This window comes from Melopsittacus undulatus, chromosome 30 (assembly GCF_012275295.1).
Source record: "Melopsittacus undulatus isolate bMelUnd1 chromosome 30, bMelUnd1.mat.Z, whole genome shotgun sequence".
Taxonomy (NCBI): domain Eukaryota; kingdom Metazoa; phylum Chordata; class Aves; order Psittaciformes; family Psittaculidae; genus Melopsittacus; species Melopsittacus undulatus.
The window spans coordinates 347,040-366,177 of NC_047556.1; the positions used below are offsets into that span (position 1 = coordinate 347,040).

At 51.1% G+C, this 19,138-nt stretch overlaps 1 protein-coding gene across 3 annotated transcripts in view; it reads left to right on the plus strand.

The window, feature by feature from the left end:
• Positions 1–19,138, plus strand: part of SUPT16H (SPT16 homolog, facilitates chromatin remodeling subunit) — a 47,879-nt gene that overhangs the window by 1,022 nt on the left and 27,719 nt on the right. For 2 of the 3 annotated variants that reach the window (XM_034072520.1, XM_034072522.1), the window contains exons 2-8: positions 2,612–2,704; positions 4,615–4,785; positions 5,744–5,896; positions 9,638–9,784; positions 13,975–14,126; positions 16,193–16,365; positions 18,609–18,699. In XM_034072520.1, the coding sequence (XP_033928411.1) occupies positions 2,612–2,704; positions 4,615–4,785; positions 5,744–5,896; positions 9,638–9,784; positions 13,975–14,126; positions 16,193–16,365; positions 18,609–18,699 (980 nt within the window). Of the gene's footprint in view, positions 1–2,611; positions 2,705–4,614; positions 4,786–5,743; positions 5,897–9,637; positions 9,785–13,974; positions 14,127–14,690; positions 14,781–16,192; positions 16,366–18,608; positions 18,700–19,138 lie in introns of all 3 variants that reach the window. The other variant, XM_034072521.1, reaches the window with a different exon arrangement.

Consider the following 19,138-nt stretch of genomic DNA (forward strand, 5'->3'; position numbering starts at 1 on the left):
ATATAGGGGTTTATAGGGGTCTATGGGGGGCTATGGGGCGCATATGGGCGGCTATGGGGGGATATAGGTGTCTATGGAGGTCTATGGGGGCTGCTGCGGCGGCTCTATGGTACCTGGGAGGTATGGACGGGCCCATAGGGGTCTATGGGGATCTATGGGGCTCCATTGGGGTCTGTGGGGGGATATGGGGGTTTATAGGGGTGTATGGGGGTCTATGGGGCAGATATGGGGGGCTATGGTGCTCTATGGGCGGCTGTAGGGGTCTATAGGGGTCTATGGGGCGGCTGCGGCGGCTCTATGGCACCTGGGAGGTATGGGCGGATCTATGGGGCTCCATAGGGGTCTATGGGGGGATATGGGGCTCCATAGGGGTCTGTGGGGGGATATGGGGGTCAATGGGGGGATATAGGGGTCTATGGGGGGCTATGGGGGTGTATGGGGCGGATATGGGGGGATATAGGGGGATATGGGGGCGGCTGCAGCGGCTCTATGGTACCTGGGAGGTATGAGCGGATATAGGGATTCATAGGGGTCTATGGGGAGGATATGGGGGGATATGGGGGTCTGTGGGGTTCTATGGGGGTCTATAGGTGTCTATGAGGCGGATATGGGGGACTATGGGGGTTTATAGGGGTCTATGGGGGGGATATGGGGGGGAAAGGCCTAAAGCGGGCTTTTATAGGGGTCTGTGGGGCTCTATAGGGGTCTGTGGGGCTCTATATTGGTCTGTGGGGGTCTATAGGGGTCTGTGGGGGGCTACAGGGGGCTATGGGGTGGATATGGGGGGATATGGGGGCCTATGGGGAGTGGAAGGCCTAAAGGGGGGGGGTATAGCGGCCTATAGGGGTCTGTGTGGGAGGGGAAGGTCTAAACGGGGGATCTGTGGGGGTCTATAGGGGTCTATGGGGCGGATATGGGGGGTTATGGGGTGGGAAAGGCCTAAAGTGGGTTCCTATGGGGATCTGCAAGGGTCTATGGGGGGCAAAGGCCTGAAGGGGGCTTTATGGGAGTCTATATGGGGCTATGGGGTTATATAGGGATCTGTGGGGGTCTGTGGGGTGCTATGGGGTTCTATAGGGGCCTATGCGGGTCTATGTGGGTGGGGAAGGCCTAAAGGGGGTTCTGTGGGGATCTATTGGGGTTTATAGGGCGGATATAGGGGTCTATATGGATCTATAGGGGTCTGTGGGGTTCTATGGAGGGCTATGTGGAGGGGAAGGCCTAAAGGGGGGATCTATGGGGTGCTATGGGGGCCTATAGGGGCTAGAGGGGGGGGGGAAAGGCCTAAACGGGGGTTCTGTGGGGGTCTGTAGGGGTCTATGGGGGTCTATAGGGGTATACAGGGCTCTATAGGGGTGTTATGGGGGGATATGGGGGTCTGTGTGGGGGGAAGGCCTAAAGGATGGGCCTATGGGGATCTATAGGGGTCTATGGGGATCTATAGGGGGGGTGAAGGCGTAAAGATGGGTTCTATGGGGTGCTATAGGGGTATACAGGGATCTATAGGGGTCCATGAGTATCTATGGGGATCTATGGGGTGCTATGGGGGGATATTGGGGGCTATGGGGGGGACAAAGGCCTAAAGCAGGCTCCTATGGGGATCTATAGGGGGCCTATGGGGACAGAAGGGCCTAAAACGGGGGGTCTGGGGGGGTTTATAGGGGTCTATATGGATCTATAGGGGACTGTGGGGTTCTATGGGGGGCTGTGTGGAGGGAAAGGCCTTAAGGGGGCTCTATAGGGGTGTATGGGGTTCTACAGGGTGCTATGGGGGCCTATGGGGGGCTATGGGGGGTGGAAGGCCTAAAGGGAGGGTCTGTGGGGGCCATAGGGGGCTATGGGGTCTATGGGGAGGGCAGAGGCTTAAAGGATGGGGGGGGTTACGGGGCTCTATGAGGTCTCTATGTGTCGCTATGGGTCTCTGTGGGTCCCTATGGGGTATCTATGAGTCCCTATGGGTTGCTGTGGGTCTCTATGGGGCTCTATGGGTCTCTGGGTGTCTATGGGGTCTCTATGGGGTATCTATTGGTTTCTATGGGTTGCTATGGGGTTGCTATAGGGTCTCTATGGGTTTCTATGGGGTATCTATGGGTCTCTATGGGGTATCTATGGGTTTCTAAGGGTCGCTACGGGGTTGCTATAGGGTATCTATGGGGTCTCTATGTGTCCCTATGTGTCTCTATGGGGTCTCTATGGGTCTCTATGGGGTATCTATGGGTTTCTATGGGTCGCTACGGGGTTGCTATAGGGTATCTATGGGGTCTCTATGTGTCCCTATGTGTCTCTATGGGGTCTCTATGGGTCTCTATGGGGTATCTATGGGTTTCTATGGGTCGCTACGGGGTTGCTATAGGGTATCTATGGGGTCTCTATGTGTCCCTATGTGTCTCTATGGGGTCTCTATGGGTCTCTATGGGGTATCTATGGGTTTCTATGGGTCGCTACGGGGTTGCTATAGGGTATCTATGGGGTCTCTATGTGTCCCTATGGGTCTCTATGTGTCTCTATGTGTCTCTATGTGTCTCTATGTGTCCCTATGTGTCCCTATGGGATCTCTATGGGATCTCTATGGGGTCCCTATGGGGTCTCTATGTGTCCCTATGTGCCCCAGAGGGGTGAGGAGGAGCTGGCCGGTGTCGATGCCATCGTTGTGGCCGTGGGGGTGGACGAGGAGATCGTGTATGCCAAATCCACAGCCCTGCAGGTCAGAATGGGGCCAAAACAGCCAATTTTGGGCAATTTGTGTCAAAAACATGCAATTTATGTCAAAAACATGCAGTTTTGGGGGAAAAAATGGGTAATTTTGGGAAAAAACGCACAATTTGGGTCAAAAAGATGCAATTTGGGTCAAAAACATGAGGTTTTGGGGAAAAAATGGGTGTTTTTGGGAAAAAACGCACAATTTGGGTCAAAAACGGGCAATTTATGTCAAAAACATGCAATTTTGGGAAAAAAGCGTAATTTGGGTGAAAACCATGCGATTCTGGGAAAAAATATGTGATTTTTGGGTGAAAAACACGCAATTTGGGTCAAAAACGGTCAATTTATGGCAAAAAGATGGGATTTTGGGAGAAAAAGCACAGTTTGGTTCAAAAACATGCGATTTGGGGGAAAAACATGCAATTTTGGGAAAAAACACACAATTTATGTCAAAAACAAGCAGTTTCAGTCAAAAACATGGAAATGGGGGAAAAAATACAATTTGGGTCAAAAAAATGCGATTTGGGTCAAAACCATGCAATTTTGGGAAAAAAAAAGCACAATTTGGGGCAAAACCATGTGATTTTGGGAAAAAAAAAGCACAATTTGGGGCAAAACCATGTGATTTTGGGAAAAAACACACAATTTATGTCAAAAACAGGCAATTTGGGTCAAAACCATGTGATTTTGGGACAAAAACATGCAATTTGGGGGAAAAAACACCCAATTTGGGGCCAAAACCAGCAGGTTTGGGCAAAACCTGCAGGTTTGGGGTAGAACCACACAATTTGGGGTCAGAAACAGCATTTTCTATGGGTACCAGCAGCCATTTTGGGTCAATTCCTCCCATTTTGGGTCCATTTCCCCCTATTTTTGGTCTATTTCTCCTATTTTGTCCCCATTTCTCCCCATTTTGGGTCAAATTCTCTCATTTTGGTACCATTTTGTGTCCATTTCTTGCCATTTTAGGTCCATTTCTCCCATTTTGGGTCAATTTCTCCCAATTTTGTCCCCATTTCTCCTTATTTTGGGTCCATTTCTCCCAATTTTGGGTCCATTTTAGTCCTTTTTCAGGCCATTTTGGTTCCATTTCTTTACGTTTTGGGTCTATTTCTCCCATTTTGGTGCTATTTTGGGTCCATTTCTCCCCATTTTGGACCCATTTTGGGCTGATTTCCATGTATTTTGGGTGCGTTTCAGACATGGCTGTTCGGCTACGAGCTGACTGACACCATCCTGGTGTTCTGTGCCCATTCCCCTCCATTCTGGGTCCATTTCCCCCCATTTTGGGTCCATTTTTCCCCATTTTGGCTCCATTTCTCCCCATTTTGGGTCCATTTCTCCCCATTTTGGTTCCATTTCTCCCATTTTGGGTCCATTTCTCCCCATTTTGGGTCCATTTCTCCCCATTTTGGGTCCATTTCTCCCATTTTGGGTCCATTTCTCCCATTTTGGGTCCATTTCTCCCCATTTTGGGTCCATTTCTCCCATTTTGTGCCCATTTCTCCCCATTTTGGGTCCATTTCTCCCCATTTTGGTGCCATTTTGGGTCCATTTCTCCCAATTTGGGTCCATTTCTCCCCATTTTGGGTCCATTTCTCCCCATTTTGGGTCCATTTCTGCCCATTTTGGTGCCATTTTGGGTCCATTTCTCCAATTTTGGGTCCAGTTCTCTCCAGTTTAGGTCCATTTCTGCCCATTTTGTCCCCATTTCTCCCCATTTTGGGTCTGTTTAAGGCCATTTTGGTTCCATTTATTTGCATTTTGGGTCAGTTTCTCCAATTCTGGGTCCATTTCAGCCCATTTTGGGTCCATTTCTCCCATTCTGGGTCCATTTTGGGTCCATTTCTGCCCATTTTGGGCCCATTTGGACCCATTTTGGGTTGATTTCCTTGTGTTTTGGGTGTGTTTCAGACATGGCTGTTCGGCTACGAGCTGACCGACACCATCCTGGTGTTCTGTGCCCAGCGCATCCTCTTCATGGCCAGCAAGAAGAAGGTCGAGTTCCTCAAGCAGGTGGCCCAGGGCAAGGGCAATGAAGGGGGCAATGGGGTCCCTGCCATCAGCCTGCTTGTCAGGGAGAAGGTGGGGCTATGGGGCAGCTATGGGGTCTATGGGGGCTATGGGGTAATGGGGGTGATGGGGGTAATGGGGGCTATGGGGTCTATGGGGGATATGGGGGTAATGGGGCTATGGGGCTATGGGGTCTATGGGGTAATGGGGGTGATGGGGGTAATGGGGTGATGGGGTAATGGGGGTAATGGGGGCTATGGGGTAATGGGGGTGATGGAGGTAATGGGGGTGATGGGGTAATGGGGGTGATGGGGGGAATGGGGGTGATGGGGTAATGGCAGTGATGGGGGTAATGGGGGTGATGGGGGCAATGGGGGTGATGGGGGAATGGGGGTCTATGGGGTAATGGGGGAATGGAGGTAATGGGGAAATTGGGGTCTATGGGGTAATGGGGGTGATGGGGCAATGGGGGTGATGGGGCAATGGGGGTACCAATGGGGGTATCAATGGGGGGTAATGGGGTTATCAATGGGGGTCATCAATGGGGAGTCCATGGCATCCATTGTGTCTCCATGGTGACAATGGCATCTCCATGGTGTCAATGGGGTCTCCATGGTGATGCTGTGGTCTCCATGGTGATGCTGTGGTCTCCATGGTGATGCTGTGGTCTCCATGGTGTCAATGGGGTCTCCATGGTGATGCTATGGTCTCCATGGTGACACTGTGGTCTCAATGGTAATGATGCTGTGGTCTCTGTGGTGTCAATGGGGTCTCCATGGTGACAATGACATCTCCATGGTGTCAATGGGGTCTCCATGGTGATGCTATGGTCTCTATGGCGACGATGCTGTTGTCTCCATGGTGTCAATGGGGTCTCCATGGTGATGCTATGGTCTCCATGGCATCCATTGTGTCTCCATGGTGATGCTATGGTCTCCATGGTGTCAATGTGGTCTCCATGGTGATGCTCTGGTCTCCATGGCAACAATGCTGTTCTCTCCATGACACCCCCCCCCCGTCCCCCCCACAGACCGAGAGCAACCAGGCCAACTTCGACCGCCTGTTGGAGGCCCTGAGGGGCAGCCGGGGGGGGAAGCGCCTGGGGGTGTTCTCCAAGGACCACTTCCCAGGCGACTTCCTAAGGGCCTGGAACGAGTGTCTGAGCAGGGAGCCCTTCGAGAAGGTAGGGGGGGCTATGGGGCAGATATGGGGCAGCTATGGGGCAGCTATGGGGCAGCTATGGGGTGATATGGGGCAGCTATGGGGTGATATGGGGCAGCTATGGGGTGATATGGGGCAGCTATGGGGTGATATGGGGCAGGAAGCGCCTGGGGGTGTTCTCCAAGGACCACTTCCCAGGCGACTTCCTAAGGGCCTGGAACGAGTGTCTGAGCAGGGAGCCCTTCGAGAAGGTAGGGGGGGCTATGGGGCAGCTATGGGGCAGCTATGGGGCAGATATGGGGCAGCTATGGGGCAGATATGGGGTGATATGGGGCAGATATGGGGTGATATGTGGCAGCTATGGGGTGATATGGGGCAGCTATGGGGTGATATGGGGTGATATGGGGCAGCTATGGGGTGATATGGGGTGATATGGGGCAGCTATGGGGTGATATGGGGCAGCTATGGGGTGATATGGGGCAGGAAGCGCCTGGGGGTGTTCTCCAAGGACCACTTCCCAGGTGACTTCCTAAGGGCCTGGAACGAGTGTCTGAGCAGGGAGCCCTTCGAGAAGGTAGGGGGGGCTATGGGGCAGCTATGGGGCAGCTATGGGGCAGCTATGGGGTGATATGGGGCAGCTATGGGGTGATATGGGGCAGCTATGGGGTGATATGGGGCAGCTATGGGGTGATATGGGGCAGCTATGGGGCAGATATGGGGTGATATGGGGCAGCTATGGGGTGATATGGGGCAGCTATGGGGTGATATGGGGCAGCTATGGGGCAGGAAGCGCCTGGGGGTGTTCTCCAAGGACCACTTCCCAGGCGACTTCCTAAGGGCCTGGAACGAGTGTCTGAGCAGGGAGCCCTTCGAGAAGGTAGGGGGGGCTATGGGGCAGCTATGGGGCAGATATGGGGTGATATGGGGTGATATGGGGCAGCTGTGGGGTGATATGGGGTGATATGGGGCAGCTATGGGGTGATATGGGGCAGCTATGGGGTGATATGGGGCAGCTATGGGGTGATATGGGGTGATATGGGGCAGCTATGGGGTGATATGGGGCAGCTATGGGGTGATATGGGGCAGCTATGGGGCAGGAAGCGCCTGGGGGTGTTCTCCAAGGACCACTTCCCAGGTGACTTCCTAAGGGCCTGGAACGAGTGTCTGAGCAGGGAGCCCTTCGAGAAGGTAGGGGGGGCTATGGGGCAGCTATGGGGCAGCTATGGGGCAGCTATGGGGTGATATGGGGCAGCTATGGGGTGATATGGGGCAGCTATGGGGTGATATGGGGCAGCTATAGGGTGATATGGGGTGATATGGGGCAGCTATGGGGTGATATGGGGCAGCTATGGGGTGATATGGGGTGATATGGGGCAGCTATGGGGCAGGAAGCGCCTGGGGGTGTTCTCCAAGGACCACTTCCCAGGCGACTTCCTAAGGGCCTGGAACGAGTGTCTGAGCAGGGAGCCCTTCGAGAAGGTAGGGGGGGCTATGGGGCAGCTATGGGGCAGCTATGGGGCAGCTATGGGGTGATATGGGGCAGCTATGGGGTGATATGGGGCAGCTGTGGGGTGATATGGGGTGATATGGGGCAGCTATGGGGTGATATGGGGCAGCTATGGGGCAGATATGGGGTGATATGGGGCAGCTATGGGGCAGATATGGGGTGATATGGGGCAGCTATGGGGCAGCTATGGGGCAGGAAGCGCCTGGGGGTGTTCTCCAAGGACCACTTCCCAGGCGACTTCCTAAGGGCCTGGAACGAGTGTCTGAGCAGGGAGCCCTTCGAGAAGGTAGGGGGGGCTATGGGGCAGCTATGGGGCAGCTATGGGGCAGCTATGGGGTGATATGGGGCAGCTATGGGGTGATATGGGGCAGCTATGGGGCAGGAAGCGCCTGGGGGTGTTCTCCAAGGACCACTTCCCAGGCGACTTCCTAAGGGCCTGGAACGAGTGTCTGAGCAGGGAGCCCTTCGAGAAGGTAGGGGGGGCTATGGGGCAGCTATGGGGCAGCTATGGGGTGATATGGGGCAGCTATGGGGTGATATGGGGCAGCTATGGGGTGATATGGGGCAGCTATGGGGTGATATGGGGCAGCTATGGGGTGGATATGGGGTGATATGGGGCAGCTATGGGGTGATATGGGGTGATATGGGGCAGCTATAGGGTGATATGGGGCAGCTATGGGGTGATATGGGGCAGCTATGGGGTGATATGGGGCAGCTATGAGGTGATATGGGGCAGCTATGGGGTGATATGGGGCAGCTATGGGGTGATATGGGGCAGCTATGGGGTGATATGGGGCGGCTATGGGGCAGATATGGGGCGGCTATGGGGTGATATGGGGCAGCTATGGGTGATATGGGGCAGCTATGGGGTGATATGGGGTCATATGGGGCAGCTATGGGGTGGCTATGGGGTGATATGGGGTGGCTATGGGGTGATATGGGGCAGCTATGGGGTGATATGGGGCAGCTATGGGGTGATATGGGGCAGCTATGGGGCACATATGGGGTTATATGGGGCAGCTATGTGGGCAATGGGGGCATCATTGTATCCATGGAACCATCATAACATCCATAGGGTTTCCATGGTGATGATGGGGTCTCCATAGCATCAATGTGGTCCCTATGGCGATGCTGCTGTTGCCATGGTGATGCTATGGTCCCTATTATGATGCTATAGTCCCCATGGTGATGCTATGGTCCCTACAGTGATGCTATGGTTGCCATGGTGACGTTATGGTCCCTATGATGATGCTATGGTCCCTATGTTGTTGCTATGGTCCCTATGGTGATGCTATGGTACCCATGGTGATGCTATGTTCCCTATGATGGCACTATGGTCCCTATGTTGTTGCTATGGTCTCCATGGTGATGCTGTGGTCCCCATTGTACCAATGTGGTCCCTATGGTGATGCTATGGTCCCCATTGTACCCATGTGGTTGCCATGGTGATGCTATGGTTGCCATGGTGACGCTATGGTCCCTATGGTGATGCTATGGTCCCTATCATGCTATAGTACCAATGTGGTCTCTATGGTGATGCTATGGTACCCATGGCGATGCTATGGTTACCATGGTACCCATGTGGTCCCCATGGTGATGCTGTGGTCCCCATTGTACCAATGTGGTCCCTATGGTGAGGCTATGGTCCCTATGATGTTGCTATGGTCCCCATGGTGACTCTATGGTTACCATGGTGACGCTATGGTACCAATATGGTCTCTATGGTGATGCTGCTGTTGCCGTGGTGATGCTATGGTCCCCATGGTGATGCTATGGTACCCATGGTGACTCTATGGTTGCCATGGTGATGCTATGGTTGCTATGGTGACACTATGGTCCCCATGGTGACTCTATGGTTGCCATGGTGACTCTATGGTCGCCATGGTGATGCTGTGGTTGCCATGGTGATGCTATGGTCTCTATGGTGACTCTATGGTCCCCATGGTGATGCTGTGGTTGCCATGGTGATGCCATGCTACCCATGTGGTTACCATGGTGACTCTATGGTTACCATGGTGACTCTATGGTTTCCATGGTGACTCTATGGTTACCATGGTGACTCTATGGTTGCCATGGTGACTCTATGGTTGCCATGGTGACTCTATGGTTGCCACGGTGACACTATGGTTGCCATGGTGATGCTATGGTCTCTATTGTTGCCATGGTGACACTATGGTCCCTATGGTGACTCTATGGTCACCATGGTGACTCTATGGTCCCCATGGTGATGCTCTGGTTGCCATGGTGACCCGGCAGGTGGACATCAGCGCGGCCGTGGCCTACACGATGGCAGCCAAGGAGGAGGGAGAGGTTCATCTGATGAGGAAAGCAGCAGCTATAACCTCAGAGCTGTTCACAAGGTTCTTCAAGGAGAGGGTCATGGAGATCGTGGATGCTGATGAGGTCAGACCTGAAAACACATGTTATGGACCCAAAAATGGCTTTTTTCACCCCAAAAACACCACTTGGAACCCCAAAAACAGCCATTATAACCCCAAAAATGGCTTTTTTGACCCCAAAAACCCCAAAAACAGCCCCTTGGGACCCCAAAAATGGCTTTTTCCACCCCAAAAACACCACTTGGAACCCCAAAAACAGCCATTATAACCCCAAAAATGGCCTTTTTCACCCCAAAAACATCAAAAACAGCCCTTGGAATCCTAAAAATGGACTTTTTCACCCCAAAAAAACCAAAACCAGCCCTTGGAACCCCAAAAATGGGCTTTTTCACCCCAAAAACAGCCCTTGGAACCCCAAAAATGGAGTTTTTCACCCCAAAAACAGCCCTTGGAACCCCAAAAACAGCCCTTGGAACCCCAAAAACGGACATTTTCAACCCAAAACCACCCCTGAAACACCAAAACCAGCCCTTGGAACCCCAAAAATGGCTTTTTTCACCCCAAAAACACCCCTAGAACACAAAAAACAGCTCCAATAACCTCAGAGCTGTTCACAAGGTTCTTCAAGGAGAGGGTCATGGAGATCATGGATGCTGATGAGGTCAGACCCAAAACCAGCTCTGTTCACCCCAAAAACACTCATTATAACCCCAAAAATGGCTTTTTTCACCCCAGAAACGCCAAAAACAGCCCCTTGGAACCCGAAAAATGGCTTTTTTCACCCCAAAAACAGCCCTAGGAACCCCAAAAACGGACTTTTTCACCCCAAAAACACCAAAAACAGCCCTTCGAACACCAAAAATGGGCTTTTTCACCCCAAAAATGCCAAAAACAGCCCTTGGAAGCCCAAAAATGGCTTTTTTCATACAAAAAATACCCATTATAACCCCAAAAATGGCTTTTTTCACCCCAAAAACACCCCTGAATCAATAAAACCAGGCCTTGGAACCCCAAAAACACACATTATAACCCCAGAAATGGCCTTTTTCACCCCCAAAACACCCCTTGGAACCCCAAAAATGGACTTTTTCACCCCAAAAACACCCATTGGAACCCCAAAAATGGGCTTTTTCACCCCCAAAACAGCCCTGGAACCCCAAAAACACCCCTTAGAACACCAAAAATGGCCTTTTTCACCCCAAAAACACCCCTGGAAACCCAAAACCACCAATTTTAACACCAAAAACAGCCCCTTGGAACCCCAAAAATGCCAAAAACAGCCCTTGGAACCCCAAAAATGGCTTTTTTCACCCCAAAAACACCAAAAACAGCCCTTTGAACCCCAAAAATGGCTTTTTTCACCCCAAAAACACAAAAAACAGCCCTTGGAATCCCAAAAATGGCCTTTTTCACCCCAAAAACACCACTTGGAACCCCAAAAAACCGCCATTATAACCCCAAAAACGGACTTTTTGACCCCAAAAAGACCCCTAAAACACCAAAAACAGCCCTTGGAACCCCAAAAATGGCCTTTTTCAACCCAAAAACACCCCTGAAACACCAAAAACAGCCATTGGAGCCCCAAAAATGGCCTTTTTCAACCCAAAACCACCCCTAGAACACCAAAAACAGCTCCAATAACCTCAGAGCTGTTCACAAGGTTCTTCAAGGAGAGGGTCATGGAGATCGTGGATGCTGATGAGGTCAGACCCGAAACCGGCTCTTTTCAGCCCAAAAACATGCCTCAGACACCAAAAACACCCATTTTAACCCAAAAAATGGCTTTTTTTACCCCAAAAATGCCAAAAACAGCCCCTTGGAACCCCAAAAACAGCCCTTATAACCCCCAAAATGGCTTTTTTCACCCCAAAAATGCCAAAAACAGCCCTTGGAACCCTAGAAATGGCTTTTTTCACCCCAAAACCACCAAAAACAGCCCTTGGAACCCCCAAAAATGGCTTTTTTCACCCCAAAAACCCCCAAAACAGCCCCTTGGAACCCCAAAAATGGCTTTTTTCACCCCAAAAACACAAAACACAGCCCTTGGAAACCCAAAAATGACTTTTTTCACCCCAAAAACAGCCCTTGGAACCCCAGAAATGGCTTTTTTCACCCCAAAAACACTAAAAACAACCCTTGAAACCCCAAAAATGGCTTTTTTCACCCCAAAAACACCAAAAACAGCCCTTCGAACACCAAAAATGGCTTTTTTCACCCCAAAAACATCCCTTGGAAGCCCAAAAACACCACTTTTCAGCCCAAAAACACACATTATAACCCCCAAAAATGGACTTTTTCACCCAAAAAACAGCCCTGGAACCCCAAAAACACCCATTATAACCCCAAAAACACTGCTTTTTACCCCAGAAACAGCCCTTGAACCCCAAAAACAGCCTTTTTCACCCCAAAAACACCCCTGGAACACTAAAACCACCAATTTTAACACCAAAAACAGTCCTGGAACACCAAAAACACCGCTTTTCACCCCAAAAACACCTCTGAAACACCAAAAACAGCCCTTAGAACCCCCAAAACACACACTTTCAACCCAAAGTCCAGCCAAGAACACCAAAATCCCCATTTTTCACCCCAAAACACCCCCCATTTCCCCCCATTTTTGACCAAAACCTCAGTTTTTCACCCCAAAACCCATTTCCCCCAAAAACCCCCCATTTCCCCCCAAAAAACCCCTCTATTTTCCCCCCAAAACCCCTATTTTCACCCCAAACTACCTATTTTTGACCCAAACCCCCCATTTTTAACCAAAATCCCCTATTTTCCCCCCCAAACCCCATTCCCCCCAAAAACCCCTCATTTCCCCCCCAAAAACCTTTATTTTCACCCCAAAAAACCCCTTTCCCCCCCAAAAAAAACCCCATTTTCACCCCAAAACCTCTATTTCCACCCCAAACTGTCTATTTTTTACCAAAACCCCCCATTTTTAACCAAAATCCCTATTTCTCCCCCCAAAACCCCTTTCCCCCAAAAACCCCTCATTTCCCCCCAAAAACCCCCATTTTCACCCCAAAAAACCTCATTTCCCCCAAAAAAACCCTCTATTTTCACCCAAAAACCCCCATTTTCACCCCAAACTGTCTATTTCCCCCCAAACTCCCCATTTTTAACCAAAATCCCCTATTTTCCCCCCAAACCCCATTCCCCCCAAAACCCCTCATTTCACCCCAAAAACCCCCATTTTCACCCCAAAAAACCCCTTTCCCCCCCAAAAAACCCTCTATTTTCACCCAAAAACCCCCATTTTCACCCCAAACTACCTATTTTTGTCCAAACCGCCCATTTTTAACCAAAACCCCCTATTTTCCCCCCAAACCCCATTCCCCCAAACCCCCTCATTTTCCCCCAAAAAACCTCTATTTTCACCCCAAAACCCCCATTTTCACCCCAAAAAACCCCTTTCCCCCCCAAAAAAAACCCCTATTTTCACCCAAAAACCCCTATTTTCACCCCATACTTCCTATTTTCGACCCAAAATCCACATTTTTAACCAAAACCCTCATTTTTCAACCCAAAACCCATTCCCCCCAAACCCCTCATTTCCCCCCAAAACCCCTCATTTCACCCCCAAAAACCCCTTTCCCCCCAAAAAAAACCCTATTTTCACCCCAAAACCTCTATTTTCACCCCAAACTACCTATTTTTGCCCAAACCCCCCATTTTTAACCAAAATCCCCTATTTTCCCCCCAAATCCCATTCCCCCAAAACCCCTCATTTCCCCCCAAAAAACCCCTCATTTCCCCCCAAAAAACCCCTCATTTCACCCCAAAAACCCCCATTTTCACCCAAAACCCTCTATTTTACCCAAAAACCTCTATTTCACCCCAAACCCCCCATTTTTAACCAAAACCCCCTATTTTCCCCCCAAACCCCATTCCCCCAACCCCCTCATTTCCCCCCAAAAACCCCTCATTTCACCCCAAAAAACCCCTTTTCCCCCCAAAAAAACCCACTATTTTCACCCCAAAACCCCCATTTTCACCCCAAACTACCTATTTTTCACCCAAACCCCCCATTTTTAACCAAAACCCCCTATATTCCCCCCAAACCCCATTCCCCCAAAACCCCTCATTTTCCCCCAAAAAACCCTCTATTTCCCCCCAAAAAACCCCCATTTTCACCCAAAAATACCTTATTTTCACCCCAAACTGTCTATTTTTTACCAAAACCCCCCATTTTTAACCCAAACTGCCCATTTTTAACCAAAATCCCCTCTTTTCCCCCCAAACCCCTTACAGAAGGTCCGCCACAGCAAGCTGGCCGAGGCCGTGGAGAAGGCTCTGGAGGACAAGAGGTTCCTGTGTGGGGCAGAGCCCGCGGCCGTGGAGCTGTGTTACCCTCCCATCATCCAGAGCGGGGGGCGCTACAGCCTCAAGTTCAGCGTCGTCAGGTCAGCCTGACCCATAGAATCTATGGGGCAGACCCATAGAATCTATGGGGCAGAGACGTGGGATCTATGGGGCAGACCCATAGAATCTATGGGGCAGAGACGTGGGATCTATGGGGCAGACCCATAGAATCTATGGGGCAGAGATATGGGACCTATGGGGCAGAGACATGGGATCTATAGGGAGAGATACAGGATCTATGGGGCAGAAACAGGGATCTATGGGGCAGACCCATAGAATGTGTGGGGCAGACCCAGAGAATCTATGGGGCAGACCCATAGAATGTGTGGGGCAGAGATATAGAATCTATGGGGCAGACCCATAGAATGTGTGGGGCAGAGATATGGGATCTATGGGGCAGAGACATGGGATCTGTGGGGAGAGATACAGGATCTATGGGGCAGAAACAGGGATCTATGGGGCAGACCCATAGAATGTGTGGGGCAGACCCATAGAATCTATGGGGCAGAGACATGGGACCTATGGGGCAGAGACATGGGATCTATAGGGAGAGATACAGGATCTATGGGGCAGAAACAGGGATCTATGGGGCAGACCCATAGAATGTGTGGGGCAGAGCCCGCGGCCGTGGAGCTGTGTTACCCTCCCATCATCCAGAGCGGGGGGCGCTACAGCCTCAAGTTCAGCGTCGTCAGGTCAGCCTGACCCATAGAATCTATGGGGCAGACCCATAGAATCTATGGGGCAGAGATATGGGACCTATGGGGCAGAGACATGGGATCTATAGGGAGAGATACAGGATCTATGGGGCAGAAACAGGGATCTATGGGGCAGACCCATAGAATGTGTGGGGCAGACCCATAGAATCTATGGGGCAGAGATACAGGATCTATGGGGCAGAAACAGGGATCTATGGGGCAGACCCATAGAATGTGTGGGGCAGACCCATAGAATCTATGGGGCAGAGATGTGGGATCTATAGGGAGAGATACAGGATCTATGGGGCAGAAATAGGGATCTATGGGTCAGCCCCATAGATTCCATTGGTCAGGACCATAGCTTCAGTGTCTCAGCCCCACAGCTTCAGTGTCTCAGCCCCATAGCTTCAGTGTCTCAGCCCCATAGATTCCATGGGTCAGCCCCATAGATTCAGTGTCTCAGCCCCATAGATTCCATGGGTCAGCCCCACATCTCCTGCCCCACAGCGACCGCCACCCGCTGCACTTCGGGGCCGTGACCTGCGCTATGGGGGTTCGCTACCGATCCTATTGCTCCAACCTCTGCCCCATAGATCAGTGTGTCAGCCCCATAGATTCCATGGGTCAGCCCCATAGCTTCAGTGTCTCAGCCCCATAGCTTCAGTGTCTCAGCCCCATAGCTTCAGTGTCTCAGCCCCATAGATTCTATGGGTCAGCCCCATAGATTCCATGGGTCAGCCCCATAGATTCCATGGGTCAGCCCCACATCTCCTGCCCCACAGCGACCGCCACCCGCTGCACTTCGGGGCCGTGACCTGCGCTATGGGGGTTCGCTACCGATCCTATTGCTCCAACCTCTGCCCCATAGATCAGTGTGTCAGCCCCATAGATTCCATGGGTCAGCCCCATAGATTCAGTGTCTCATCCCCATAGCTTCAGTGTCTCATCCCCATAGCTTCAGTGTCTCAGCCCCATAGATTCAGTGTCTCAGCCCCATAGATTCAGTGTCTCAGCCCCATAGCTTCAGTGTCTCAGCCCCATAGATTCAGTGTCTCAGCCCCATAGATTCAGTGTCTCAGCCCCATAGATTCCATGGGTCAGCCCCATAGATTCAGTGTCTCAGCCCCATAGCTTCAGTGTCTCAGCCCCATAGCTTCAGTGTCTCAGCCCCATAGCTTCAGTGTCTCAGCCCCATAGCTTCAGTGTCTCAGCCCCATAGATTCAGTGTCTCAGCCCCATAGATTCCATGGGTCAGCCCCATAGATTCAGTGTCTCAGCCCCATAGCTTCAGTGTCTCAGCCCCATAGATTCTATGGGTCAGCCCCATAGAGTCAGTGTCTCAGCCCCATAGATTCCATGGGTCAGCCCCATAGATTCCATGGGTCAGCCCCACATCTCCTGCCCCACAGCGACCGCCACCCGCTGCACTTCGGGGCCGTGACCTGCGCTATGGGGGTTCGCTACCGATCCTATTGCTCCAACCTGGTCCGGACTCTGCTCGTGGACCCTGGACCCGAAGCCCAAGAGCTCTATGGGTTCCTATTGACCCTACATGAGAGGCTGCTGAGGGAGATGAGGCCTGGTGAGTCCTATGGGGCAGATATGGGGCAGCTATGGGGCAGATATGGGGCAGATATGGGGCAGCTATGGGGCAGATATGGGGCAGATATGGGGCAGCTATGGGGCTCTATGGGGTTTCTATGGGGTCTATGGGTGTCTATGGGGTGTCTATGGGGCTCTATGGGAGCTCTATGGGTTCCTATTGACCCTACATGAGAGGCTGCTGAGGGAGATGAGGCCTGGTGAGAGCTATGGGGCAGCTATGGGGCAGATATGGGGCAGATATGGGTCTGTATGGGTGTCTATGGGTCTCTATGGGGTCTCTATGGGTCTCTATGAGGTCTCTATGGGGTTTCTATGGGTGTCTATGGGGTGTCTATGGGGCTCTATGGGTGTCTATGGGTGTATATGGGTCTGTATTGGGTTCTATGGGTGTCTATGGGGGTCTATGGGGTGTCTATGGGGGTCTATGGGTGTCTATGGGTCTCTATGGGTGTCTATGGGTGTCTATGGGGTGTCTATGGGTCTCTATTGGGTCTCTATGGGTGTCTATGGGTGTCTATGGGGTGTCTATGGGTCTCTATGGGGTGTCTATGGGTGTCTATGGGGTGTCTATGGGTGTCTATGGGTGTCTATGGGGGATCTATGGGGCTCTATGGGTGTCTATGGGTGTCTATGGGGGATCTATGGGGCTCTATGGGTGTCTATGGGTCTCTATGGGGTGTCTATGGGTGTCTATGGGGTCTCTATGGGTGTCTATGGGTGTCTATGGGGTGTCTATGGGTCTCTATTGGGTCTCTATGGGTGTCTATGGGTGTCTATGGGGTGTCTATGGGTCTCTATGGGGTGTCTATGGGTGTCTATGGGGTGTCTATGGGTGTCTATGGGTGTCTATGGGGGATCTATGGGGCTCTATGGGTGTCTATGGGTGTCTATGGGGGATCTATGGGTGTCTATGGGTGTCTATGGGGTCTCTATGGGTGTCTATGGGTGTCTATGGGTGTCTATGGGGTGTCAATGGGTGTCTATGGGTGTCTATGGGTGTCTATGGGTGTCTATGGGGTGTCAATGGGTGTCTATGGGTGTCTATGGGTCTCTATGGGTGTCTATGGGGTGTCTATGGGGTCTCTATGGGTCTCTATGGGAGCTCTATGGGTTCCTATTGACCCTACATGAGAGGCTGCTGAGGGAGATGAGGCCTGGTGAGCTATGGGGTCTCTATAGGGTTCTATGGGTGTCTATGGGTCTCTATGGGTGTCTATGGGGTGTCTATGGGTGTCTATGGGGTCTCTATGGGTGTCTATGGGTGTCTATGGGTGTCTATGGGTCTCTATGGGGTGTCTATGGGGTGTCTATGGGGTGTCTATGGGTCTCTATGGGGTGTCTATGGGTGTCTATGGGTGTCTATGGGGTGTCTATGGGGTGTCTATGGGGTGTCTATGGGTGTCTATGGGGTGTCTATGGGGTGGCTATGGGTGTCTATGGGTGTCTATGGGGTGTCTATGGGTGTCTATGGGGTGTCTATGGGTGTCTATGGGTGTCTATGGGGTGTCTATGGGGCTCTATGGGTCTCTATGGGTCTCTATGTGTCTCTATGTGTCTCTATGGGTCTCTATGGGTCCCTATGTGTCTCTATGTGTCTCTATGTGTCTCTATGTGTCTCTATGTGTCCCTATGGGTCTCTATGGGTCTCTATGGGTCTCTATGGGTCCCTATGGGTCTCTATGTGTCTCTATGTGTCTCTATGTGTCTCTATGTGTCTCTATGGGTCTCTATGTGTCTCTATGTGTCTCTATGGGTCTCTATGTGTCTCTATGTGTCTCTATGGGTCTCTATGGGTCCCTATGTGTCTCTATGTGTCTCTATGTGTCTCTATGGGTCTCTATGGGTCCCTATGGGTCTCTATGTGTCTCTATGTGTCTCTATGGGTCTCTATGTGTCTCTATGTGTCTCTATGTGTCTCTATGTGTCTCTATGGGTCTCTATGGGTCTCTATGTGTCTCTATGGGTCTCTATGGGTCTCTATGTGTCTCTATGTGTCTCTATGGGTCTCTATGTGTCTCTATGTGTCTCTATGGGTCTCTATGTGTCTCTATGGGTCTCTATGGGTCTCTATGTGTCTCTATGGGTCTCTATGGGTCTCTATGGGTCTCTATGTGTCTCTATGGGTCTCTATGTGTCTCTATGTGTCTCTATGGGTCTCTATGGGTCTCTATGGGTCTCTATGGGTCTCTATGGGTCTCTATGGGTCTCTATGGGTCGCAGGTACGAAGCTCTGTGATGTTTACTCCTCGGTCATGGATGTTGTCAAGCGTCAGCGCCCGGAGCTGCTGGGGAAGATAACCAAGAATCTGGGGTGAGAACAGGCAAATTTGGGCAAATTTGGGTAAAATTGGGGAAATTTGGGTAAAATTGGGGAAATTTGGGTAAAATTGGGAAAATTTGGGGAAATTTGGGTCAAAATTGGGTAAATTTTGGTAAAATTGGGGAAATTTGGGTCAAAATTGGGAAAATTTGGGTAAAATGGGGAAAAATTAGGTCAAAATTGGGAAAATTTAGGTCAAAATTGGGGAAATTTGGGTCAAAATTGGGCAAATTTGGGTAAAATGGGGAAAATTTGGGTAAAATTGGGGAAATTTGGGTCAAAATTGGGGAAATTTGGGTAAAATGGGGCAAATTTGGGTCAAAATAGGGAAAATTTGTATGAAAATTGGGGAAATTTGGGTAAAATGGGGAAAATTTGGGTCAAAATTGGGGAAATTTGGGTCAAAATTGGGGAAATTTGGGTCAAATTG